A 25,037-nucleotide genomic window follows, 5' to 3' on the forward strand; every position below is an offset into this window, starting at 1 on the left:
AAGCGCCAAGCGCCGGGATAGCGCTGAACCCCGGGATAGCGCCAGGCGCCGCTCCCTATGGGCGCCGGGACAGCGCTGGGCCCCGGGATAGCACCGGGCGCCGGGATAACGCCTTGTCCCGGTACAGCGGCGGGCACCGGGCCGCTGCCTGTGGGCCTGGGCGGTACCAAGTACGGCCGGGGGGGGGGGGGTGTTACGTGAGCTGAGGTGAGCGGTGCGCCCAATAGAATACGGGCGCTTTTGCGCATGCGCCCTCCTGCGGTTCTGCGGCCTCCGAGGCTGCGTCTGCGCGCTGCCGCGCCTGGTGGCGCCTAGCGGCACTTCCGCCCTGAGCCGGAGCCGCGGCGGTTTTGCGACAGCCGTAAGTGCGCGGGGCGGGCGGCGGAGCGGACGGGAGCGGAGCGGACGGGAGCGGGCGGCGGCGCGATGAGGCCGCAGCAGGCGCCTGTGTCGGGCAAGGTGTTCATCCAGCGCGACTACAGCGGAGGGACGCGCTGCCAGTTCCAGAGCAAGTTCCCGGCCGAGCTGGAGAACCGGGTGAGGCGGGGCTGGCGGCGGGCGCGGCGCACGGAGCCCGCACACCGGGCAGGGCCGGGCCGGGCCTCACGGGCCTGCGCTCGGGGGGCGTTCGCAGGTGCCCTGCCTCGGTCGGAGCCGGTTCCGCGGGTTGCCCGAGGGCGGGGTGGCAGCTCCTGCGCCAGTCTCTGACCGGGGCCGTTCCGGTGCGGTTCTTGCCCGGTGTCCCCGGGCCGTGGTCGGTGCTGGGGAAGGCGGCTGATGTGCAGCGGTAGAGCGGAATGGACTCGCTGTGTCTGTGAGAGCAGAGCCGGCTCTGTGCTCTCAGTGATGGCATTGTCCTCTCCCCTGAAATCCTGCCCAACCCGCTTAGCGGCCTCACAAATGCTGTCCCGAGTACCAAATGCTGTCCCAAGTATTTTCCTTGTGGTCAGCGCTATCAGAGGTGGTATCTTAGGGTGACAGAGAAACAAACACGCATTCCTACCCTATTTTCTTTCTCTGGTTGGCTTTTTTCTCTTCCCTGTTTCTGTGTTGTGGGTGTGTTTGGTCAGCACTGCAGCAGCACCAAGGCACTGTGGGTGTGGAGTGTCCCTCCATTCTGCTCCTGTTCATTTTAACCATTTTAGTGTGATTTAACACATTCATTTTAATGTGTGTGAATTCTGCTTTTTTCCCAGTTGAATTGCACATTTGCTCAGGCGTGTTGCTCTGAATGGTTTTGTGTCATCCTTTCTGAAAAATCCCTTCACCAGGATTTCTTCTCCTGGGAAGATGAGAAGCTTCAGAGAAAAATGTAAATAATAATTATCTGATTGCTTCTCCTCTGTTTGGCTGCTTTGGAATGTAGTCTGGAGATTGTTTGATTGGTTTCATTGAATTGTTTTTACTTAATGACCAATCACCATCAGCTCTGAAGAGTCAGTCATGAGTTTTTATTGTTCATTCTTGTTAAACCTTCTGTCTGTATTCTTTATAATGTAATATAATATAATAACAGAGTCAGATTCTCATCTCTCACCTCATGCTGAAGACCTCACAAACACCACAGTTTTGTGTCCCTCTTGTGTTTGAATTCAGACTCAGCCTGAGCACAGTGCAGTGTCTAACACAGAGCTGCAGCTCTGTAACTCTGTGTGTTCCAGGCTCTGAGCACAGCACAGGTGATCCCTGGGTGGAGCTGGATGTCCAAGGGTGCTGGTGAGTTCTGCAGTGTTCTCCTGACACCCTCACTTGCTTTTCCTGCAGATTGACAGGCAGCAGTTTGAGGAGACAGTCCGGACACTGAACAACCTCTATGCAGAAGCTGAAAAACTTGGGGGCCAATCTTACCTTGAGGGCTGTCTTGCCTGCCTGACTGCCTACACCATCTTCCTGTGCATGGAGACACACTATGAAAAGGTATGAGCTTGTTTCCCCCTCCATCCTGCAGGCAAGCACTTGGTTCTTGGTGGCTTTTCTGTGGCTTGCAGTGTTTTGGTGCAGATTCTGTGCAGATGTACCTCAGACATGCTGGTACTGCTCAGTTTGGGTCCCATGGGGGTTACTGTGGAGCCATCAGAGCAGTTGTGTGTCAGTTCTCTCATTGCCACAGCTGTGACTTCTGTGCTGTTTCATGACCAGGTTCTAAAGAAAATTGTTAAGTTTATTCAGGAAGATTCATATTTTTATGATATGATGTTTTTATGATATGATATTTTTATGATATGATATTTTTATGATATGATATTTTTATGATATGATATTTTTATGATATGATATATAGAATTAATAGAATATGTATTAATGTACCTCAGACATGCTGGTACTGCTCAGTTTGGGTCCATGGGGGTCACCCTGAATCCTGCCCTGTGGAGCCACCAGACCAGTTGTGTGTTAGTTCTCACCTTGGCCTTGCTGTGCCTTCTGTGCAGTTTCAATCCCAGGTTCTAAAGAAAATTGCTAAGTTCATTCAGGAAGTTTTAATGTAGCATTCTTTAATATAATATAATATTATGTATTAGTGTACCTCAGACATGCTGGTTTGGGTCCCATGGGGTCACCCTGAATGCTGCACTGTGGATCCACCAGAGCAGTTGTGTGTCAGTGCTCACACTGCCACAGCTGTGACTTCTGTGCTGTTTCATTCCCAGGTTCTAAAGAAAATTGCTAAGTTCATTCAGGAACAGAATGAGAAGATCTACGCTCCTCAGGGCCTTCTGCTGACAGACCCCATTGAAAGAGGATTAAGAGTTGTATCCTTCTGTGCCTTCTGTTGTCTCCTGGTGTGTCTCAGTGAGGCACCTCTGCTCATGCTTGATCTGGGATATAGAATCAGTGATTGTTGCTCTTTGCTGTGTCCTGGTCCCCAGTCAGGCTTTGGTGTGTTAAGGTTTGGTACGTGGGGAGCCCATGAAGATGTGGAACCTGACCTTAGTGACTCAAGATCCTTCCTCTATGCCAGTAACCTCCAGAAATTCTGGTTTTCTGACTATGTTGATAGGACAGAAATTGATGTTGTGAGAACAAGACCTGGCTGTTAATGTGCAACCCTCAGCTCAGGTTCTGGTGAAGATTTTGACATACAAACATCACTGCAAGCCCAGCACTTGCTCTTGCTCCCAGTGTGGCTTATTTCAACCCTTTTTCTTCAGCTGTTGAGCCACACTTCCCCCTCTGGAGGAAGAACTTGCCCCACTTCTCATTGTCACCCCTCGCCACCAGGTACAGCATCCACCTATGCTCAAATTCTACTAAAGTTAAGGTCTCATTTAATGCTTTTCTGAATAAAAACTTGTTAAGAGAAATGCCTGCAAGGCAAGGCAAGGCAAGTCCTGCCTAGAAAGGTTTGTGTAGGGGAGTTTTGGTTTGACTTAGGAGGAGTTTCTAACCAAATGAAACTTCTTTTCTAGTGGGCTTGCTGTACCAGACATTTTATGTGGTTATTGCCTGAAGTTCTAAAGACCTCTCATAGCAAATGGGGAAGTATAATGAGCAACACATCTTTTCTTTGAAAATATTGAAACCACAGCAACTTGGAACCCAATGGATGATAATGTTAATTCCTTGCAGTTGGGTTTTCTGTGTCCTTGTCCCAATAGCTCAGAGCTGTCACCCACGTGACTCATTTTTCTCAGTGTATTTTCCATTGTGCATACACCTTCAACATTCAACTTGAGTAAAAGCATTTTCAGTTTGGTAGGTGACTTTTTAGCAGTATTAACTTTTTTTTTTTGCTTGGTGCACAGCCTTCCCCAAAATTTAGCAGGGGGTCAAGGCTCAAAGCCACACCGAGTTCCTGTGCTGGGAGCCAGTGCTCTTACCTGATGAGGCATCTCACATAGATTGTTCCCTTTGCTTTGGAGCTCTGGGACCTGCCTTTAAACAGCTGAGATATCAAAAATCCCATCATCTTAATGTCGTTCTGCCTTTTTCTAGGTATGCTTTCATAGTTTCTCTGTAGTGTGTTTCCCTAACAGCTTTTCTGTGCAGATTGAAATTACCATTTATGAAGACAGAGGTTTGACCAGTGGAAGATAAAACTGTGGAATGTCAGGTATGTGTTACCTTTATCTCAAATCAGTCTCACCATCTGTCTGTGCTCAGAGGATTGGATGCTGTCATGCTGAGAGTTTATCCCACCCTTGTACATAATCAAGGACTGTTCACATAAATCCTGTGTGGACCAGCTCTTCTTGAAAGTAAAAATATCAGTACTGGGCAGGATGTTGCTTAACCTAGGAGAGATTTGAGTCTTGATTGTGTAAATATGCTAACTTGTGCTATATCATGTCCAAAATTCTTCTCAGGTCAGTAAAAATGGGCTCTGTCCCTGGGTGTACTCTAGCATACAGAGACTTTTTGTTGCAGTTTTTCAGTTGGCTGCTGTTCTGGTTATCATGCTGATGTCTTTACTTGTGATGTTTGCAGGTAAGAGAGCCCAGCAGCTTTGAGAAGCTCTGCTGAGAGGCTTTCAGCTCTCTTGATGCTGCTCTCACAAAGTGAGGGGTTTTTGCAGGACTGGGGCTTGTGGTAGTTTTTTGGGTTTTTTGGTTTTTTTTTTGGGGTCCCCCATCGAAGGGAGGAATGATGAATTTGACTTCATGTTTTTAGAAGGCTAATGTATTATTTTATGATTTATATTATAGAAAAGAATACTATACTAACTATACTAAAAACAGAGAAAGGATACTTATAGAAGGCTAAAAGATATTAATTAAAAACTTGTAACTCCTTCCAGAGTCCTGACACAGCTTGACACTGATTGGTCATTAAGTAAAAACAATTCACATGAAGCCAATGAAACAATCACAATGTCCAACCACATTCCAAAGCAGCAAAACACAGGAGAAGCAAATCAGATAATTATTGGTTTCATTTTTTTTCCTCTGAGGCTTCTCAGCCTCCCAGGAACAAAGTCCTGGGCAAAGAGATTTTTCAGAAAATACAACAGTGACAGGGGCTCATGCTAATTGTATCCAATATAGACCACCAAAATTACTGTCAGCTTTTGAAAAGCTGACTTTGGGACTGGCTCCCTTGTGTTAGGTGCTCTGCAGGCCCTGGGATGGGAGTGTCAAATCCAGATTGTTGGCAGTATATGCAGAAAAGAGTGGGAAATATTTATGCCTGTTATGGTAAAAGAAGCAAATAGTGGAAGTCTTTATTTTTTGTTTGGACAAATGGAATCGAGAGCTCTGGATTCTGCTCCCACTGCTCACCACAGCACATGGTAACTGCAGAAAGGTTTGTGTGGGGGAGCTTTTGGCTTGACTTAGGAGGAGTTTAACCATATGGAACTTCTTTCCTAGATGATAGCTCAGCGGTGGACTTGCTGTACCAAGGTTCCCCTACCTCCTACTTTAGAGCATCATTCCTTTCTCTGCTGCCAGATCCACAGTGCCATCTACTACAAGGACTAACTTCCTCCAACTGCTCCCCAAGGGGTGACCTAGCTGGTCAGCATCCACTTTCCAGTAGATTTGGAAGCAAGAGGATCACTTTTTAGTTTTTGTTTGGTTTGGGATTTATTTTTTTCCCTCAAGAAAAGGCAGAAGTGGTTAAGCTGTGTTCTCTCCTGAAAGAAATGGGGCTCTGAGCCCAACAGAGGTTTAGTTTTAGTCCTGTAAGTGCAGTGCTGTTTGTCCCTGGTTCTTAAACCCTTCTGTGTGTCAGTTGGGCTTTGGAAAGCTCCAGCTCCAAGTTGGGAATTTCCCTCCAGTTCAGTGTAAGAGTGCAGAGATACACAGTGCCTCTTCCCAGTGAGGAGTGACTCAAGGCAGCGTCTCTTGTGCTGATCCTTGTGGAAAACCAAAAGGCAAAAGTGTTCCTTGAGTTAAGGTCTTGGTTGTCCCTGGAGGGAGGGGGCTGTAGCCAGACTTTAACCCTGCTGGTTTTTCTGCCCCTGAGTCTGTGCTGTTGTTGGCCTGGTCAGCCATCAAACAATGAGCACAGCAAAGTGGATGCTGAGCCAATAAAAATAATGATTCCCACCCTTCTCTGATTAATATGTGAAGTGTAAAATTGTTTCTTTATGGATTTCTTACATATAATTTATAGGAAAACATTGATTTGACAAACTGTAAGATACTGTGTAAGATGGATTTCTTAATTCTGTCTCTGGCACGCATTGAGGAGTTGAGCTGTGCATTCCTCAGCGTCCCCGTGCATTGCTCAGCAGAACCTGCACGAGTGCAGCTCCCCACAATCCAAGCTGGCTGAATCCCTTCTCTTCCATCCTTTTCCTGTGTCAGAGCCCAGGTGTCCTGGTGTAGGGGCCGAGTGTCAGTGTCCAGTTGTGGAAGGAACTCAGGAGTTCAGAGGAGATGCTTTGCAGGGTGCAGGGGCTGGGTTGGTTGGTGGTGGTGCTGCAGGTGCTAATACTGGATATGGAACTCCAGGCTCATTCCTCAGCCACTGGGGGGGGGTTGAGATTTGATTAATATTTTCATTGTATAAATTTGTTTTTTTTCTAAACTGTAACAGTGTTTGCCTTTCACAGCTGTTGCAATATTGGCAGAAGTACTGATGGATCAGTAAACCTTTTCTTAAACTGTGTGCAGGTGTGTTCTGGCAGCGCCGTGCTGTGGGGACAGGGTGACTCCGGGGCTGGGGCTGTGTCTGTGTCCCTGTGTCTGGGCTGTGTCCCTGTGTCTGGGCTTGATGGTGCTGGATCTATCAGGGCCAGTGCCCACCTGGTGCTGGGGGCTGTGTTCCTGTGTCCAGGCTGTGTTCCTGTGTCCGGGCTGTGTCCCTGTGCCTGGGGGCTGTGTCCCTGTGTCCAGGCTGGGCTGGGGGCTGTGTCCCTGTGTCCGGGCTGTGTCCCTGTGCCCGGGATAGGGGCAGTGACCCTGTGTATAGGCTGGGGGCTGTGTCCCTGTGTCCCGGCTGTGTCTGGGTTGTGTCTGGGCTGTGTCCCTGTGTCTGGGCTGTGTCCCTGTGTCCGGGCCGTGTCCCTGTGCCCGGGATGGAGGCAGTGACCCTGTGTACAGGCTGGGGGCTGTGTCCCTGTGTGTCCCTGGGGGCTGTGTCCCTGTGCCCGAGTTGGGGGCTGTTCTCCCACTGTGTGGGTTCCATGGCTCTGGCTCCATTAGGGCCGGTGGCCACCGGGTGCTTGGCTGGGGGCTGTCCCCCTGTGTCTGTGTCCGGGCTCCATCACGGCCAGTGCCCACCTCCTCATTGGCCCAGAAGTTGCAGCTGGACGCTGCTCCCTGATTGGTGGAGGAGGCTGCAGCCCGAGCCACCTGACTGCCAAAAGGGCTACATCCGCCTCCTGATTGGCCATTTCAACCCGCTTCCTGATTGGCTGAAAAAGCTTGCGGTCTGCAGTCGCACCGTGATTGGCCGAGAAAGCTTCATTTCAATCCGCCTCCTGGTTGGCCTAGCAGCTTCAATCTGCGCTCTGATTGGCTAAAGAAGATGGCTTTTCCAATCTTTATCTTGATTGGCTGAAGAAGATGGCTTTTTTCAATTCGCCTCCTGATTGGTCGGAGGGAGGAGCGGCGGCCCCACTCCGTTTCCCGATTGGCCAAGCGGCCGCAGGGCCGGTCCCCATCCATGTTCCCGTGCATGCCGCGCATGCGCAGTGGCGCGGCCGGCCGGGTCATGGCGGGAGCGATGGCGGCCGCGAGCGGCGGGGACTCGGACGGCGACAGCGAGGAGCTGGTGCTGACCCCAGCACAGCTGATCCACAGCCTGGAGCAGGTACCGCGGGCTGCAGCCACGGGCTGGGCTGGCTGGGCTGTGGAGCTGAGGATTTCCTCGGTTTCACTCACAGCGTGCTTTCTTTCAGGCCTGGCTGAATGAGAAATTTGCTCCGGAGCTGCTGGAGAGTAAACCTGAAATCATCGAGTGCGTTGTGGAGCAGCTGGACCATATGGTAGGTGTGAAAAATGAGTATTTTCTCAAATATTAAAATCAATATTATATGTGTTGTGTTAGAAAGTGATGCTGCTGTATTGATTCTCTTAAATAGTGTGCTAAACGTAGTTTTAGGTTATAACAAAATGTTAAAATAGAAACTATGCTATGTGAGATACTTTTTTTCTAAAGAAAGGACTCGCACTGAGATAGCAGCCACAGAGCACCTAAATCTTTCAGAGAAAGAGAATTTATTGCTCCATTATCAGGAGAAACGACCTTCTTTCCACCTCGCTGGGGCAGAACGATGCTGTCAGGATTCAGAGGAAGAAGCTGACACTGCCCAGACAGAATCCTGTGTTTGAATTTATGCATCATGGATGAGGTGTATGAATATGCAACAGGCTGTTGCTTTTAAGGGTTAATCATCTGTTAACGTGGGTCCTTTTTCGGGCTTATTTTGCCCAGAAAAAGGTACCTGTAACTCTTTGTCTCTATTGTCTCATATTGTCCTAATTCAAATTGTCCAAATTATTACTACTCTAATTGTTACTATTTTTATAACCATTTTATTACTATTGAACTTTTAAAATTCTAAAAACAACTGATTGGCGTTTTTCACAGTAGGTGCTCCTGGCTCAGGTGTGCTGTGGGCAGGTCCTGCTCACCTGAGGCTCTTTGGGAGTGCTGGGCTCGTTTGCTCCCCTTCCTCTGTGACAAAACTTCTCTGAGTTTCTTCTTCGAGCTTGTCTTGGAAAGGGGCTCAAGCACACAAATTACACAAGTACACTTTGATGCTAAAGGAGGCAGTGTGCTTTGGGTCATCACAAACAGCCTTAGTCTGGTTTTCTGGGTTCTATGTACAAAACTTGTCTTCCTCTGTTACTTCTTTGATGTTTCAACCGTTTAATTTTAACTTCTTGTTGCTTTTTCTTGCAGGAAGCCAACCTGAAACGGGCCAAGAGAGGAGACCTGAAGGTCAGTGTTCATCACATGGAGATCGAGAGGATCCGTTTTGTGCTCAGCAGCTACTTGAGGTGTCGGCTGGTGAAGGTAACGCTTGCTGTGCTGCCCAGAGGGTGAAAAAGGCTCATTTCAGGGGGGATTTTTACCTGCACAGGGATTCCTGCCTCAGCACGGCGTTTAATTAAAGTGTGTTCTCTGAAATGTAACTCAGATTAATTTCCTGGACACACTTTGGTATTGTGACAAAGGAAGATCACAGCAGTGTTGATGACAATATTGTGAGTGCTGCTGGCACTGCTGGATGTGTCCCACTCCTGTCCCTGTGTCCTGCTGGTTGTGTGGCTTGCTGGTGTCACAGTCACTTCAGGAGCAGGGATTTGGGCAGGCCTGCAGCTGCTCCTGCAGCGTGGAGGGAATCCAGTGGGGAGTGGGGGTTTAAACACTGAACTCCTGGGAGATAGATCTGTGTCATTCTTTTGGGTTGTGTTCCAATATTAGATAGAGAAGTTTTTTCCCCACATCCTGGAGAAGGAGAAGTCTCGAGCTGAAGGGGAGCCCTCCATTTTATCACCAGAGGAGTTTGCCTTTGCTAAAGAGTGAGTAGGTTTTCAATGTGTCTTCCTCCCCTTTTATAGATTATAGAAACTTACCTATGTGTTTTTGCTGAAGTTCCTGAGACTGAGCAGACAGTTTGAAGTAAGAATCAGTGTGTCTTACCAGGAGATTTCCTTGTGGGCAAGAAAGGAGCTGAAAATAACTCTGGTGACTTGGGGTCAGTTCCCAGGGTAGGCCAAGGGGCTGGTTTTGGCTGTGCCCATGGGATGAGGAGCTGTCTCTTACCCTTGTTTTGAGTCAATACTCTCCCTGCAGATTTGTATTTGACTAACCAACTCAATTCTTTTTCAGGTATATGGCAAACACAGAGGCTTACCTGAAAAATGTGGCCCTAAAACACATGCCACCTAACCTGCAGAAAGTGTCTCTCCTAAAGTCAGGTGAGTCTATCCAGACTCCAAGGTAATCTGAAAACTGTAGAAGCGGGTGGAAGTGTGGGGAAAGCTCCAGGGAGCCCCAAATGTAAGGGCTAGCCCTCCACTTGCTGCTCAGTTGAGCAAAGGTGATGTGATGGTAGTGTTGTAGCATGGTTCCATGCTGCTGCTGCCAACTCCTGTCTTGCACTGAGGCTGAGCACACACATCTGGTTACAAGGGTCTGGTGTTCCCTTTGTTCACCTGTCAGTTTGTTTGTTACCTGTCAGAGCCCTCGGGGCTCTGCAGAGGAACATAAGTGAGGGCTGAGCTTGTGCTCTCAATGTTTCGTTTGCAGTTCCAAAGCCCAACCTGGACTCCTTTGTGTTCCTGAGGGTGCTGGAGCGGCAGGAGAACATCCTAGTGGAGCCAGAGACAGATGAGCAGAGGTAGGTGGGCATTTCTGTGTGTGGCACAGGTGTCATGGGCAGCAGTGTCACTGTGGGCTGCAGCTCTCATGCCCCTGTCTCTGCAGGGAATACACCATCGACCTGGAGGAGGGCTCCCAGCACCTGATCCGCTACAGAACCGTGGCCCCTCTGGTGGCCTCGGGAGCTGTGCAGCTCATCTGAGGGGACAGGTAAGCACCTGGTGGGGGGAGCAGCTACAGCAGCACCTCCCCTGCCCACCTCAGCACACTGGGGTCCCTGTGGGGCTGCCTGGGGGCTGGGTCCCCTCCCAGGACAGAGCATGGTGGCACTGGAGGTGAGTACCACAGGGTTGCACTGTGACCGTGTTCACAGGGGTCTCAGGTTGAGGGAAGAGACGAGGATCTGACTCCATGTTTCAGAAAGCTTGATTGATTATTTTATGATATATATTACATTAAAACTATACTAAAAGAATAGAAGACAAGGTTTCATCAGAAGGCCAGCTAAGCTAAGAATAGAAAGGAATGATAAGAAAAGTTTGTGGCTCAGCTCTCTGTCCGAGCCAGCTGGACTGTGATTGGCCATTAATTAGAAACAACCACATGAGCCCAATCCCAGATCCACCTGTTGCATTCCACAGTAGCAGATAACCATTGGTTACATTTTGTTCCTGAGGCCTCTCAGCTTCTCAGGAGGAAAAATCCTAAGGAAAGGATTTTCCATAAAAGATGTCTGTGACATTTTACCACAGAGGCATTTACTACCCCCACAGCTCCTCAAGCTCCTGATTGCCTGTGACATGCCCAGCAGACAATCCTTCCTGTGGCACTCCTGGGTGAGGGCAGGCTGTGTCACAGGGCAGTGTCTGGAAAGCTCCAGAGTGAAGCTGCTGCAGTGCCTGTTTAAGAGCAGTGGCAGGTGGCATCACTAAAATGGAGCAGCTGTGGTCATGGACTCAGGAGAAAGTAGTTTCTGCTGTGTGTCATGTGAATGCCCTCCCTGCAGAGGGTGAGCGGCTCTGGTACCCCTTCAGGTTGCACTGTCAAACTCCCTTGTGCAGAAGCCACTGCTAAGGGGAGTTCACAGAGTTCATTTTTGCTGGTCACACAAAGCAAAAGCTCCTCTGGCAGTGCTGCCCCATGAAGGCCTCCTGTAGCTGGAGGAGAAGCCAGAGTGTTGTATGGTACCTCAGAAGCTGTGGGCAGACAAGGACTCATTGGGGCAGGGTTTCTCTTCCCTGCATGAGGAGTGTCTGAGGAGCATCTTCCTCTGCAAGGCTGGGGGTGACACAGGGCATCTTGTAGTGTGAGTGGCTTTGCATGTGTGGTTTATAGTCTTCCTAATTAATCCATTTAGGTAAAGAAGATTCTTTCAAGTATAGACATTTAGAGGGGGCTGGGTTTAATCCTGAGGAATCAGTAGCATGTTCCTCTGGACAGCCCTCCAGGAAGGGCTTGTGAGTTGTGTATTTACAGCCAGACGACTCCACAGAGGTGACTGAAGCTTCCAGACAAAATCCTTGTTAATCTGCTGCTGTGGAAGCGTGCTCCACAGGATCTGCCTGAGGAGTGTGCAGGTGGCACGTCTGCAGCCTTTCTCCTTGGCCCTGTTCAGTCTGAATGCTTGTCCTGACAGCTCGTACTTGTCACATGGCTGCAGCAGTGGGAGCCTGAGGGGCATCTGTCCTCTCCTAGGGGCTGAACTTGAACTGACCTGATGGTTTCCAGAGTGCCTGTGGTGTAGCTCATCTCTGCAGCTTGCAGCTGGCACATGGCTGTGTCTTCATGGCTGGGCAGAGAGTGGAGATGGCTGAGATCAGCCAGGCTCCAGGTGAGAGTCACTTGTGGCACACCTGAAAATGCCACCTGCAAATTTTGTGTGTCCTTCCATGACCAAACACCTGTGTAACATCTGTGGAACTGCTCACACTGCACCTCTGCTCTGTCTGTGCTGGGGGAAGGAGAAATGTCCACAACTTTATTGAGAAATTGATGGGTTTGGCTTGTCCTTAAATGGAGGAGAAGACACAGCAGGGCATCCACCTTAATCTGTGCTGCTGGGACAGAATGGGAAGAGTAGGGGTAGCTTTTCCAGTGTCCGTGGGTTCTGCTGTTGATGGCAAATACATTCCTTATTCTCTGCTCTCCCCCAGGTGGGAATAGCTTGGGTTTACTCAGTGGTTAGCTCTGAACAGCTAAAAGTAGGTGGATGGTGGAAGAGGTCACAGGGAGGGCACTGATGGTGAACTGCAATTTCCCTGCCTCAGCCAGAACTGCTCTCCTGGGGGCAAGAGAAAGGTGGGACAGCTTTCATTGCTAGGAAGACTCCTGTTTGTGTTGGCTACCCCAGGTGGCTGAAGTTGGGGGGTTTGCATTAAGATGATGTGTGGAAAGCATGCTTTTGCATCATATTTTTGCCAGCTGGGCACTGGGTTCAAGCTCACTTTGGCCAGCCTTGCATTGTGCTGCAGACATTCAGACATGGTGGTGATGGAAGGCCATGTAGAAATATTGGGAGGTCGGTCAGCTGTGTCATGAGCTGAAGGAAATCTGTGCTGTCAGCAGGAACAATCAGGGCTGCTTAACATAAATGGCTCGACAGCTCTGGGGAGATTAGCAAGGAGAACAAGGCAGGGGTGATCTGCTTTAGGTGACAGTCTTTACTGTCAAGGAGTCACATGTGACCTGAACAGTGAGGGTGATTTTGATTATAGATGTCAGGGACACCACAGTGTCTCTTGCGTGTGAGCAAATTTCCTTCTCAGTGCACACATCCAGGGTAAGAACTTCTGAGCTGGTAGAGCATGAGCTGGAGGTCTGGGGTTTTCTTAGACACCCTGGAAATAGCTGTCTTTAGAGAAGCATCTGAGAAGGGGTGTATGAAACCAATTCAAGCCTCCCCCATTAAAGCCTGGGTAAGAGGAACATTAAAGTCCAAAGTAAGAGGAACATATTAAAGCCTGGGTAAGAGGAACATTAAAGCTTAGGTCTGAGGAACATATTAAAGCCTGGGTAAGAGGAACATGCCCCCCTTTCTCCCAGAGTTCCCTCCCGGTGTTGACACTGCACAGCTGCTGCTCCTCCGAAAGCACTCGTGTTTTTCTGGCCCCAGGGCCCATTTCTGTTCTGTTCCCCCTGCCTGGCGCGGTAGGAGCCGCTCTGTGCCCTCTCCCCGGGCCAGTCCCGCTACCGGCGCCTCTCCGGGACGCGCTGCCGCCACCGCCGGGCCCGGGAGGAGCGCGGCCCCGCCAGGGGGCGGGGCGAGGCGGCACAGCCCGCTCCCATTGGCCAGCCGGGAGCGCGGGGCGGCGCTGATTGGCCGGGGCGGGGTGTCCCGGCCGCGGGCGCTCCCACGGCTCCATTGATGCGGAGGCGGCGGGAGCGGAGCGGAGCGGGGATGAGCTGCGGCGAGTGAGCGGGGCCGGGCCGGGTGGGACGGGGGGCTCGCCGGGGCCGCGCCGCCTGACCCTCCCTGTTCGTCTCTAGGCTTTTCCAGGTGTGCAGCGGGCGGGCTGTCGCCCCGCCAGCCATGCCCGTGGACCTGGCCGTGCGGCTTTGCCTGAGCCATTCGCCCCCCATCCGAAAACTGCTGAACTCCTACGAGGAGCTGCGGGGCAACCGAGGCCGCAAACCCCTCCGATCCTGTCTCAACCAGAAGCTGAGCGCAGAACCTGAGCCGGAGCGGCGAGACAAGGGCTCCAAGGGCCAGAAGAAGAAGCAGGTTGTGTTTGCTGATATGAAGGGGCTCTCACTGACAGCTGTCCGCTTCTTCTCAAAGATTGAGGAGGACCTCTGTGATTTGCAGCATGCCCTGTCAGACCTTGCCTGTTTCAGACCTAAGAAAAGCCCCCTCTGGGAAGCAGGCAGGTACGTGCTGGACTTCCCACAGCCATCTGCAAACTACGTGGCTTTCCGGAACAGCCTGCACAGCAACTTGGTGTGCCTGGAGAGCTGTGTGATCCAGGGCCGTGCTCTGTCAGGGACAGTGAAGGTTCGAAACATCGAGTACGAGAAGAAAGTGATGGTCCGCATCACCTTTGATGGCTGGAAGAGCTTCCGGGACATCCCTTGCCAGTACATGCACAGCACGTACGGCTCAGCCGACACGGACATCTTCACTTTTGAGCTTACCCTGCCCAAACCATCCATTTCCCATAGGGGCGCAGAGTTCTGCATCTCCTTCCAGTGTGGACAAAAGACCCACTGGGACAACAACCATGGGAAGAACTACAAGATCTGCCAGGTGGGCGTGATCCGCCCTGCCTCCTGTGCTGTGAAGAGCGCCAGCAGGGCCTGGGAGCATCTTGGCACCTCTGGGGCTGCCGCTTTAGTCCTTTCTCACCTGCAGACCTGGCGGCATTCAGAGACCCGGGCTCCTTATTGGTAGGAAGGCAGTGTGGGGACATGTAGGTGCCCTCCCTGTCCCTTGGGGAGGGGTCAGCTGCAGAAGATGCTCCTCACATTTTTGTTAGCTCCTTCATGGCCTGCTGCTCCATGAGCAGCCGCCAGTCACTGCAGAAGCTTCTTCACTTCTTGCTGCTTGAAGCAACTCCTTCGTGTAGGTTCTCAGGGCAACACGAGAGTAGGGGAGTGACAGGGGCAGGGCTGCGAGCTGGGACTCGCGGCCAGCTCTGAGCTAGGCCGGGAGCCGCGGTAGCCGGTGCTGCCCAAGTGCCTTGTGTGGAGGGAGGGGGCACCATCCTGGCGCTCCCGAGAAGAGCTCACCGCGGGCTCACTGTGCCAGGAGCGGCGGGGTGCCTGCGGTGCTTGGTGCTGTAACGGGGAGTTAATAAAGTGACGGCGTTTGGCGACTCCTGCCTCCTGTCCGCCTCCCGGGGCTGGGGCGGGGCCGGGCCCTCAGCGGGCGGCGGGAGGGACGCGCGGGCTCCCCCTGGCGGCGGCGGCGGCGGGAGAGCGGCGCGGCCCTGCGGGCGCGGCCCCGCGGGCGGCGCGCTGACGCCACGCACGCAGCGCGGTGCGGGGGCGCGCACGGCACGTGGCGGGGCGGAGCGGGGCCCGGTGGCGGCGGCGGCGGCAGCAGCAGGTGAGTGAGCGAGGGAGGGAGTGAGCGACTGACCGACCGCGGCGCCTTCCGCGCCCCTTCCCGCCCGGCAGAAAGGGCCCGGCCCGGCCTGGCCGCCCGCCGTTATCCCCGGGAGCGCGGCCTCCCTCAGGCCGCGCCGCAGTGCCCCCCGCGCCGGCCCCGCGCGTCCCCGCCCCGCGCGCACCGAGGACGAAGGGCGTCGGGAGGGCCGGGCCCAGCCCTGCTGCGATCCGCCGCGCTCCCGGGGAACAGAGCTGCGATCCACCCTCTCCGCCGCCCCCGGTCTCGCCGCGGCCGCCCCGGGCGGGCCGTTCCGCTGCTCTGCCGAGCGGTGAATCGCTGCAGCCCCGACGCGGCGGAGCGGGCTGTGTGCCTGCCGGGCCCGCCCGGCCGTGCCTCAGCCCCGGGGCGGGGCCGGAGGGGCGGCTGCCGGCGCCGGGAGCCCGCGGGCAGGGCCGCAGCACACGTGGGCTCTGCCGTGCCGGTGACTCGGGGCAGGGGAGTCATGGCTGAGTCCTCACGGAGCGGCTGCCGCCTCAAGGGCCCCGTGTGACCGGTCCTGCTTGTGATGGGTGACAGCTGTGGCATCTTGGGCACGTGTGGCTGACGAGCTGCCTCTGCCGGTGCCCGGTCTGTGTGTGACTGTGAAGCACTAATACTATTCTTGGCGTTACTGGTACAGCAGTGTTTAACCAGCAGCTGGAACGTTGTGTACAGGGGAGGAAGAGGATCTTTACACACTCTCCTTTGCCCTGTGTGCTTGTCAGGTACCTGTTAAATCCCATCCTCAGGTTGAGAGCCTGGTGAAGGTGATGTCCAGAGGGCAGGCTCCCCCGAGCAGACTCATTTTTTATCATAAGGCACCGCTGACCCTGTGGGTGTGTGACCTTTGACTGGTCCCTGTGCCCCAGCAAGTTCTTCTTTGACTAATCATCAGCTGTAATTCTCCCCTTAGGGGCTAACTTCCTGTCCTGAACTGTTTAAATCTGCCCTTTGTCACTGGGCATGAGACTTACAGGAGCAGAGGAAGTGATGCCTACCCAGGAATCTGGGTACCTGGCTTCCTCACTTCTCTCGGATGCCCCTGAAATGAGAGACATGATAAGGTCTTTGTCATGAGGAAGGGTTTTCTGTCACTCCTTTCCTGTACTCGAGACCTGATTGCAGCATCCTGTGCCGTGGGCGTGGTTCTGGATGAGTGTGCTCCCTCTGAGGTGTGCATGGTATGAAAATAGAGGATGAATGGCAGCAGGAGGTGATTCCCCAGTCTGTGACAGTGACAGGCAGTAGCTAGACTATCAGAGTTGCTGATATAGAGTCTCAGTCTTGCTGTCTGGGGAGCTGCTGTGAACGGTGTGACCTCAGCCCTAGTACTGCCTTGCAGGTTTCAGAGCCCACTGCCTCTGCCACACTCCCTGCGTTGACATCTCCGATCTGCTGACTCCAGTGGCTCTCCTCCTCTGCTGCTGCTGCTGGCATGTGAGTGCCACATCTGCCAAGAAGCCAACGTGCTGTTTGAAGGCTTTCCAGGAGCACAAGCTTTCAGTGGTGTCTGTAATGACCCTTCAGCGTGAGTGGATGCCAGGGGCCTCCAGAACTGAACTTGTTCCAGGCGTCATGCGAGGAGCGGCCGTGCTGGTGCGCGTGCCCTCGTGGCCAGAACAATAATAGCTCCACACACGGTAGGCTCCTGTGAGTGCCAACTCCCTCCATCTCCTCCAATGCAGGCTCAGGGATGGACTCCACCTTGTCCCTCTGAAGAGACTCTGCATGCTCTCAGCAGCCACCAGGGGATTGTGCTGCCAGATTCTCCACAAGCTGCCCCGCAGCAGGACTTGCTCAGTGGCAGCCTGGGAGGGGATCAGTTCCTGCGCTCGTGTTGCTGCCCTGCCTGTGGACAAACCCGTGTGTGTGTGCTCTGAGCTCTTTGGCCTGCATCGTCTGAAGTCACCTGAGCTCCTGGCAGACTCTTGGCTTGTTTTCCCAAGTGCTCTCTCTGATCCTGTTGCATTCCCTCTCTCAGAGCCCCGAAAGGATGTGAACTTTGGAATGGGGTCTCTGAGCACGCTGCAGACTCGGTGCATGTGTGACACTGTTGCTGAGTAACAGGAGGATTGGTTCATTGCTGTGAGCAGCCCTTCTGTCTGGCTGCAGGGCACCAGCCTTGCCTGGGCCCTTCACCATGTTCCTCCTGCTCCCCTTTGACAGCCTAGTGGTTAATCTCTTGGGGATTTCCATAACTGTCCTCTTCACTCTGCTTCTGGTTTTCATCATCGTGCCAGCAATTTTTGGAGTCTCCTTTGGCATCCGCAAGGTTTACATGAAAACTTTATTAAAGATTTTTCAGGTAAGTCATGTTTTCAGAGTGTTCTCTGTGTTTGCAGAGGTTTGTCCAAGCATGGAAGAGAGGCTTTTGCCTCAGGAGGGGATTTTGGGTGATAGAGTGGAATACAGGGCTGTGGATGTCGTGCTGCTGCCAGTTGACCTCTTTGGCTCATCTCAGCTAAATGCCATTGCTGAGACCTCTGTTTGTGGGCTGTTTTTTCCCTGTAATTAATCTAGTAAATCTTCAAGTAAAGCAATAGTCTGGCAAGGTGCAGTCAGCAGGATCTGAGGGGGAGCTTGGAGGGCTTGGTGTCCCAGGCAAGGCAGGGTGCTGCTGCAGTGGTGCCAGCTGTGATGGGGAGGGACCAGAGCCAGCAACCATGTTGCTCCTCTCTGAGTCACATTGGGAGGAAGCAAGAGCAGAGGAGGTAAGGCAGGACATTTGTGCTGCAAGCCCTGAGTGGTCTGTGGCCAGAACCCAGAGCTCTCCACATGCTTCTGTCCTGGAGTGTCACCTACTGAGCCCTGTCTGGACCTGCTGCCTTGGAGGACAACCAGCAGCCCTTGCCCACCCTCTTGGCACAGAGAGGCCAAGTGGAATTTTCCAGCTTGTTGTCATGCTGTTCCCTTGCCTGCCTTTGGTGCACTAATTTTATAGGCTGTCTCTGAGCCAACACCTCTTGAAGCAAGTTCCTGACCAGACCAGAATTTTTTATCTACTAGGAGTAGTAGGTAAAGCCTATACCACCCTATCCTGGCAGCCCAGGTTAAAGGCAAAGTGTTTGCTAGGGAGGTTTTAGGCTCTTAAATATGGAGTTCATGCTGCTAAAGGATGTATGGTATAGCTACTGCTGTTGGAACATGATTATATTATGATTATACCATGATTATATATGATTATACCATGATTGTCCCCAGAGTATCCCTGTACTGGCTGGCTTGGCAAGACAGCCCTGGAGCTCAGCTCTTTAAACTCTTGAGTCCTCCCAAAAGCCTGAGGTATAAATGGGAAGACCCTGGGCTTTGTGAGGGGCTTCATTAACACAGATATTGGAAGACCTGACTACAAATTTACTGACTGAAGCTGGCAGAGAAAAAAGTTTTAAATAGAACTTTTCACAATGTTTTCTTTTTTTTCCCCCTCTTCCTTCAATTCAGGAACATTTACTCTCAACACCTATATTGGTGTTTGAAACTGTTTTTCTGAAAAGACTGGGAAGTCTATTCCAGTTTTATTAAAGGATCTTAGTGGTTGAATAGAGGAGCACTCATGCACAACTGGTCACTGATTTGGTGGAAAATTCACTCATTAAGTTTGACCATTCAGTACTGTATTTTGGGGGGCTATTTCCCAGCACTCAAGGCCAATGTTGGGAACCCAGAGGGGCAGGAGCTGGGAGTGTGGCAGAGTCTGGCAGCCTGTGGGACACAGCCAGAGCTGTGAGGCCTGGCTGGCAGCAGCACTCCTGGGTTGGTGGGAGGGAGGGCACCTGTCTGGTTGGTGGCTCTCAGGTGGGAGCCTGAGTTTGCTGCTGCCACAGTCAGGATGGAGATGTGCTGGCCTTGCAAGCACTGCCTTCTCCATAGGCTGCTTAACTCCTGTGAGGTCAGAGCTCCTCTCCTGACTTCTGGGCTGGCAGCATCCAGGCAATCTTGTGCAATGCTGAAGTGTGGCTGCTGGCAGAGGCAGCTGCAAGGTGAGCAGGACTCTCTGTATGCAGTCAGCATTCCCTCATTGCTGCCTCCTGATCTGCTGCTGGAATGGGCTGAGATTGGGAGGCCAGAGTTCACAGCAGCTTCCCCTCCACACAGAGAAGCAGATTGTACACCAGTCCTTCTTCTTCTGAAGCTTCTCCTTCCAGACCTATATGAATTACAGGCTGTGAAGGTTATTTGGAGGGCAGGCAGGAATACTGCACAGAAATACAGCCTGCAGTTTGTGCTGGTGCCCTTGAAAATTAGCTGATAGAACAAGTAGTCCTGGCACAGGATTTGGCAACCAGCTGTCTGAGGGTGCTTGCTGCTGCTGTTTTGGGCAGATTGCTGAGCTGAGAAGCAGCAGCAGCCATCAGCTGAATCAGAGGGGAAAGGATCCCATCCCATCATCAGCCTGATGTGTCAGCAGCAGCCTGAAAACACAGTCTCTGCTTGGAATTTGGAAGAAACAAGGGTTGAAGAGTAGCACTGGTGCCCTGACCAGTTCCTGCACTGTGCTGCAGACACCCCAGCAGGCTGCACAGCTCAGACAGCAGCTGTGCAGTGGCAACCACGTGCAAGGTGCAGCAGAGCTGAGAGGTCACAGAAACTGCAGAAAACCTTGCTGTGCCATCTCAGCACTGAGCACTCTTCCTCCCTCTGGCACTTCCAGGCCAGCCTCTGCTTCCACCTCAGTTCAGTTGAGTTCATCACTCACTCTTTCTGTTTTGTATGGAAGCCTCCTACTTCAGCCCCATCTTCTCCCCTGCACTATGGTCCTGCCTGAAAGTCAGCTCTGAAATGGGCAGTAGTAGTGTGGAGTTACTTCCAATCTTGGTTGTCCTGTCTGTCTTGCAGTGGGCAACACTGAGAATAGAGCGTGGTGCCAAGGAGAAGAACCATCCGTTGTACAAGCCCTATGTCAATGGTGAGATCCTGCCCTGCATGGGGACATGGAGTTCGACATTCTTGTGGGGAGGTGGGGTGAATGTGGTGTCTCTGAGCAGCTGAGGTCTGCTGGGAAGTCTTTTCCATGCAGGAGGGAGTTGTAGAGAGCTCTGTTTCATGAGGGAGGGCAGGAAGCACCCTGGGAGTGGGGAGGTTTTTGCCTGTCTGCCCTGGAGAAGGGAAGGGGACTTTGAGGAGGGTGGTTGAGGGAGGACCTTGACTTTTGTCTCCCTTTGAGTGGGCAAGTCCCAGTTTGCTGAGAGCTGCCTGTGCTGTGTTGCAGGTATCATTGCAAAGGAGCCAACGTCCCTGGAGGAGGAGATCAAGGAGCTGCGCCGCAGCGGCAGCGGCAAAGCCCTGGACACCCCTGAGTTTGAGCTCTCAGATATTTTCTATTTCTGCCGCAAAGGCATCGAGACCATCATGGATGATGAAGTGACCAAGAGATTCTCAGCTGAAGAGCTGGAGTCCTGGAACCTGCTCAGCAGGACCAATTACAACTTCCAGTACATCAGCCTGCGCCTCACTGTGCTCTGGGGGCTCGGTGTGCTCATCCGCTACTGCTTCCTTCTGCCCCTCAGGTGACTCCTGCTCCTGGCACCTGCCTGCCCAGAAGGTGCTGGTGGCCTGGGTTTTTCTAGCATGTGGTTTCCCTCTTTCTGCAGGATAGCACTGGCATTCACTGGCATCAGCTTGTTGGTGACTGGTACCACAGTGGTGGGATATTTGCCAAATGGAAGGTGAGTGCATCTTTGAGGGAGAAGCAGATGGGGAGCGCTCCGTGCAGTTTGAGACTTTATAATTCTGAAATTTCCCTACAAAGCTTTCTGTTCTACCACCTGCAGGCAGAGCAGGTGGTCTCTCAGGAATGGGCACCCTGTAATTTTCAACAAGGGGCTTAGATGTGAGCACTAAGCCTGTGGCAGAGCACTCAGCCCTGGCCTCTTAAAGGAGTAATAACAGAAAAGAGAAAAGGCCAAAAATTTATTCTCATGAGTTAAGAATCAGTGATCATAAGCTGACAGCAAAGCTCAGGATATGCTGTGTTTCTGTAGGAGAGATGTGAAGACTTGGCTGGATTTCACTGGGCTGAGTGGCACTGTTACAGGGGATATTGTAGTATGTACAATATATATTGTATATATAATATATATAATAGGAGTGATGGTCTCTGTCCTGGGCTGCAGGTGTAAGGATTTCCTGAGCAAACACGTGCACCTGATGTGCTACCGGATCTGTGTGCGTGCCCTCACAGCCATCATCACCTACCACGACAGGTAAGGCCTGTCTGCTCCAGGCTGTCCCTGCCCAGGGGGTGCTCCATGCTGGCCATTATGGAGCTCTCATGCTTCCTTCCCTCTTTCTTCACCTCTGCCTTTGTTTTGTAGAGAAAACAGACCCCGAAATGGAGGCATCTGTGTGGCCAATCACACCTCCCCCATTGATGTGATCATCCTGGCCAGTGATGGCTACTATGCCATGGTAAGGTATCAGCTCTGCCTGGCCACCTGCATGGAGGGAGCAGCAGAGCTTGTTATGGGGCAGGAAGTGGGCAGCAAGAGTCTTTGGAGCATGTAGAACTACTTGGCCCTGCATGACATGGTGGGGCACTGTCAGACTCTGTTGTCTGTGGTGTTCAAAGAGCTCTGGAGCTTGAAGCACCAGAGCTCTGTGGGTGCAGCTTTGCAAGAAGAGCTCTAGGCTTTGCTGTTGCTGGAAGAGCAAAGTGCTGGACCTCCTGCCATGGGGAAAGCACTTGGGGTTTGCTGTATCTGTCTTTCAGATCACAGCCTGGGACTTTCCCTCTTAGCCTTTCCAGGATAGAGGCAGGAAGATAAACCTCAGTTTGGCTGTGAATGCAGCCTTGACTTCCATGTGTGCCCAGGTCTTGTAACTTGTGTCTCTTGTCCTGGTCAGGTGGGTCAGATCCATGGAGGGCTCATGGGTGTGATCCAGAGGGCCATGGTGAAAGCTTGTCCCCACGTCTGGTTCGAGCGCTCCGAGGTCAAGGATCGTCACCTCGTGGCCAGAAGGTGTGACAGTGTGTGACAGCTGCCTGCAGGGGTGGCTCTGAGGGCTGGGGGAACGCCAGGGCTGGGCACCTCCCCTGGGTGAGGCCTCATAAGTGCTGGGGGATTGTGCCCCTTTGTTGGCACCCTGACAGTCCCTGGTGACTGCAGGGTATGGATTATTGTGCTCTGTGGATTGCTACTGAGAGCATCTGTCCCTTCTGCTAATTTTTGACACTCTTCTCTTTAGGCTCACAGAACATGTCCAGGACAAAAGCAAACTGCCCATTCTTATTTTTCCAGAAGGTGAGTGCAACAAGGCCAGAAAAGCACAGGGTGGAGAAGGCACCTTGAGATAGCACCACATCTCTGTCCCTTTCCTTCTTACACAGCCAAGGGCTTGAGCCCCTCCACTGAAACAAGAGGGACATTGTGTCTTTAGAACTGAGGAGCCCAGAGTGCAGGAGACACACATGATGTCCCAGTGACCCTTTCTGTGCACACAGAGAGCAGGGATTGGATGGAGAGCTAGGGGAGAGTTGCAGGGTTACTCTGCCCTTAAGCCTGTAGCTTAGACTTCTGAACTGACTTGCAGAGGAAAGTTAAGATTGTGCTTGTCTCTTACAGGAACATGCATCAACAACACATCTGTGATGATGTTTAAAAAGGGGAGCTTCGAAATTGGAGCTACAGTTTACCCTGTAGCCATCAAGGTATGACAAGGCACAAGTCTGTCTGTCCCTCTGTATCTCTGTCTTGGCAGCCCAGCCCAGCCTGGTCTGAGGGCACAGGAAAGCTGAGGTCACTCCCTGTAGTGAGCTGAGTTTAGCTCAGTTTAGCTCAGTTTGGGGTGGAAGTTGGAGCCTCAGAGAGGGTGCAGCCCCTTCCTGACTTCATGAACTCTTCTGCCTTTGTAGTATGACCCCCAGTTTGGAGATGCCTTTTGGAACAGCAGCAAGTATGGCATGGTGACCTACCTCCTGAGGATGATGACCAGCTGGGCCATTGTCTGCAGTGTCTGGTACTTGCCCCCAATGACCAGGCAGGTAAGGTGAAGCAGCCTGTCTGATCACTGTGCTCCTGTGCCCTTTGCTCCTGCTGAACACTCTTGTTTTGCCCCAGCCTGAAGAGGACGCAGTGCAGTTTGCCAATCGAGTGAAGTCAGCCATTGCCAGGCAGGGGGGCCTTGTGGATCTGCTCTGGTGAGTCCAAGCAGGCTTTTCTCTTCCTGGTGCCAGAGTTCCTTGTCCTGGGATGTGCTCATGGGCTGTAGAGCTCCTTTTGTTTCTTGCTTAGGGTAGAGCAGGCTTCTGGAGGAATATCCTTCTGTGGCAGGGACCAAAGTCTTTGCTGCTTCTGTGTGCTGGGCATCAGAGCTTCATTCTCTGATTGTAGCTTTCATTGGGATGCCCTGGGTTTGACTTGTTCCTACTCAGCAAGGTGTGTTCAGCTTGGGAACTTGCTTTCCTAGGCCCTGAGGTCTCAGAGCTCAGGAGGCAGGCAGGCAGTCTCCTGTAGCCCTGCTAGAGTAGCTCATGTTTCTGGCAGAGTTGCTATTTTGAGCACAGTGCAGGGCCATGGGGGCAGCTCCAGGCAGAACCAGGTGAGAAAGTGATGCTCTTTGGGGCCAGGTGTGCCACCAGGGCAACTGGAATTCTGACCTGCCCTGAACACTCCCAGATGAAGATGCTGCCTGCCTGCAGCCTCTCTGATTTGACTCTCTCCCCAGGGATGGAGGACTGAAAAGGGAGAAGGTGAAAGATGCTTTCAAGGAGGAGCAACAGAAACTCTACAGCAAAATGATTGTAGGCAGCCATGAAGACCGGAGCCGCTCCTGAGTGCGCTGCCTCCAGCACTGCCACCCTGCCTCCAGCACCAGCCAGGGCTTGTCTGGAGCACCTCTCAATCTTTGGACTTGGGCTACTCCAGAGCTGCTGGGACTGGCTTTTTCATCCTCTGGCTGTTGTTTTGAGGAGCACTATTGCTGCCTGGAGTCTCTAGGCCTTTGGCAGCTCATGGCAAAGATGCCTTCTTGTTACTGTTACAGTGAAGCCCCTTGCAGGGGCAGTATTAAATGAAACTCTTACGGTGTCCTGTGCTTCCATCTGGTGTGTCCAGCCCCAGGGAAGGACTGGTGTGATGTGCATGTGTGTCAGTCACAAGTCTCTCACAACACAAAAGCTGCTGAGCTGTGCTGAAAGTGGCTGCTTTGACAACCAAGGGAATCCTCATCAGCCTGTCCCACTCATGTGTGAGGCATAAGCCCCCTAGGAGCAGAATGTGCCTCTCAGGCCATTTTCAGATCCACTTCCAGGAGAAATCTTTTTCTTTTGCCACCTTCCTGTCAGCTTGACCCAGACTGTTGCTTCTGCAGTGTCAGTAACAGCCTCTCCACTGCTCCTGGTGCAGTAAGGATCAGACTCCTTGGAAATCTCCCTCTGTCCCCTGTGGGGGGGCTGTGGGGTGCCAGGTGTCACTGGAGTGGCAGGTGGGGCTCCTGAGGAATCTGAACGTGCTATAGTAGGAGCCTGGAGTGTGTAGGAGAGCCCAAGACTTCATGGCTAGGGCAGCAAATCCCTTTTCAGATGTCTCCTGAGGGAAACAGTGGTATCTGACTTTGTCATGCACACACGAGACCTGAAATCTTGTGGCCCTTTTTGCTCTGCATGTAAATTATTTGGTAAAACAACTTGCATTTGAGCATTTCTCCCATGTACTTTCCCATTTTCCTTACATTCCTACAAACCTGAGCACTTACACTGGGTTCTCTGCTCTTACAAGCAAGAGCTGTTTCACTG

At 52.3% G+C, this 25,037-nt stretch overlaps 3 protein-coding genes across 4 annotated transcripts; all 3 read left to right on the plus strand.

The window, feature by feature from the left end:
- Positions 1-317: 317 nt before the first annotated feature.
- GOLGA7 (golgin A7) lies at positions 318-6,552 on the plus strand. Its single transcript, XM_054650621.2, has 5 exons — positions 318-537; positions 1,765-1,917; positions 2,649-2,750; positions 3,988-4,051; positions 5,307-6,552. The coding sequence occupies exons 1-4, from the start codon at positions 427-429 to the stop codon at positions 4,033-4,035; spliced, it is 414 nt and encodes a 137-aa protein (XP_054506596.1). The 5' UTR covers positions 318-426; the 3' UTR covers positions 4,036-4,051; positions 5,307-6,552.
- Positions 6,553-7,546: 994 nt separating this feature from the next.
- GINS4 (GINS complex subunit 4) lies at positions 7,547-15,029 on the plus strand. 2 transcript variants are annotated; one of them, XM_054650618.2, is made up of 8 exons: positions 7,547-7,698; positions 7,787-7,873; positions 8,794-8,907; positions 9,319-9,416; positions 9,727-9,815; positions 10,147-10,237; positions 10,324-10,428; positions 13,705-13,842. In XM_054650618.2, exons 1-7 carry the CDS (start codon positions 7,552-7,554, stop codon positions 10,418-10,420), a joined length of 723 nt encoding a protein of 240 aa, XP_054506593.2. In that variant the 5' UTR covers positions 7,547-7,551; the 3' UTR covers positions 10,421-10,428; positions 13,705-13,842. The 2 variants fall into 2 exon arrangements, with proteins under 2 accessions (XP_054506593.2, XP_054506592.1); XM_054650617.2 differs by lacking the exons at positions 7,547-7,698; positions 7,787-7,873; positions 8,794-8,907; ... (1 more) ...; positions 9,727-9,815; positions 10,147-10,237 and having other exon boundaries at positions 13,705-15,029.
- Positions 15,030-15,142: 113 nt separating this feature from the next.
- GPAT4 (glycerol-3-phosphate acyltransferase 4) lies at positions 15,143-24,330 on the plus strand. The gene is made up of 13 exons (XM_077191812.1): positions 15,143-15,262; positions 16,647-17,609; positions 20,141-20,210; positions 20,514-20,811; positions 20,896-20,970; positions 21,418-21,507; positions 21,619-21,712; positions 22,148-22,263; positions 22,490-22,545; positions 22,867-22,952; positions 23,157-23,285; positions 23,362-23,441; positions 23,969-24,330. Exons 2-13 carry the CDS (start codon positions 17,445-17,447, stop codon positions 24,075-24,077), a joined length of 1,368 nt encoding a protein of 455 aa, XP_077047927.1. The 5' UTR covers positions 15,143-15,262; positions 16,647-17,444; the 3' UTR covers positions 24,078-24,330.
- Positions 24,331-25,037: the final 707 nt, after the last annotated feature.

This window comes from Agelaius phoeniceus, chromosome 30 (genome assembly GCF_051311805.1).
Source record: "Agelaius phoeniceus isolate bAgePho1 chromosome 30, bAgePho1.hap1, whole genome shotgun sequence".
NCBI classification, from domain to species: Eukaryota; Metazoa; Chordata; class Aves; order Passeriformes; family Icteridae; genus Agelaius; species Agelaius phoeniceus.

Excerpts from the sequence above, each read along its gene's own strand:
- GOLGA7 (XM_054650621.2), top strand. The coding sequence starts at position 427 with ATGAGGCCGCAGCAGGCGCCTGTGTCGGGCAAGGTGTTCATCCAGCGC. Across the intron at positions 1,918-2,648 it reads TGGAGACACACTATGAAAAG|GTTCTAAAGAAAATTGCTAA; the intron begins GTATGAGCTTGT and ends TTTCATTCCCAG. Across the intron at positions 2,751-3,987 it reads TTGAAAGAGGATTAAGAGTT|ATTGAAATTACCATTTATGA; the intron begins GTATCCTTCTGT and ends TTTTCTGTGCAG.
- GINS4 (XM_054650617.2), top strand. The coding sequence starts at position 13,748 with ATGCCCGTGGACCTGGCCGTGCGGCTTTGCCTGAGCCATTCGCCCCCC.
- GPAT4 (XM_077191812.1), top strand. The coding sequence starts at position 17,445 with ATGTTCCTCCTGCTCCCCTTTGACAGCCTAGTGGTTAATCTCTTGGGG. Across the intron at positions 20,211-20,513 it reads GTACAAGCCCTATGTCAATG|GTATCATTGCAAAGGAGCCA; the intron begins GTGAGATCCTGC and ends GCTGTGTTGCAG. Across the intron at positions 22,546-22,866 it reads CATTCTTATTTTTCCAGAAG|GAACATGCATCAACAACACA; the intron begins GTGAGTGCAACA and ends TGTCTCTTACAG.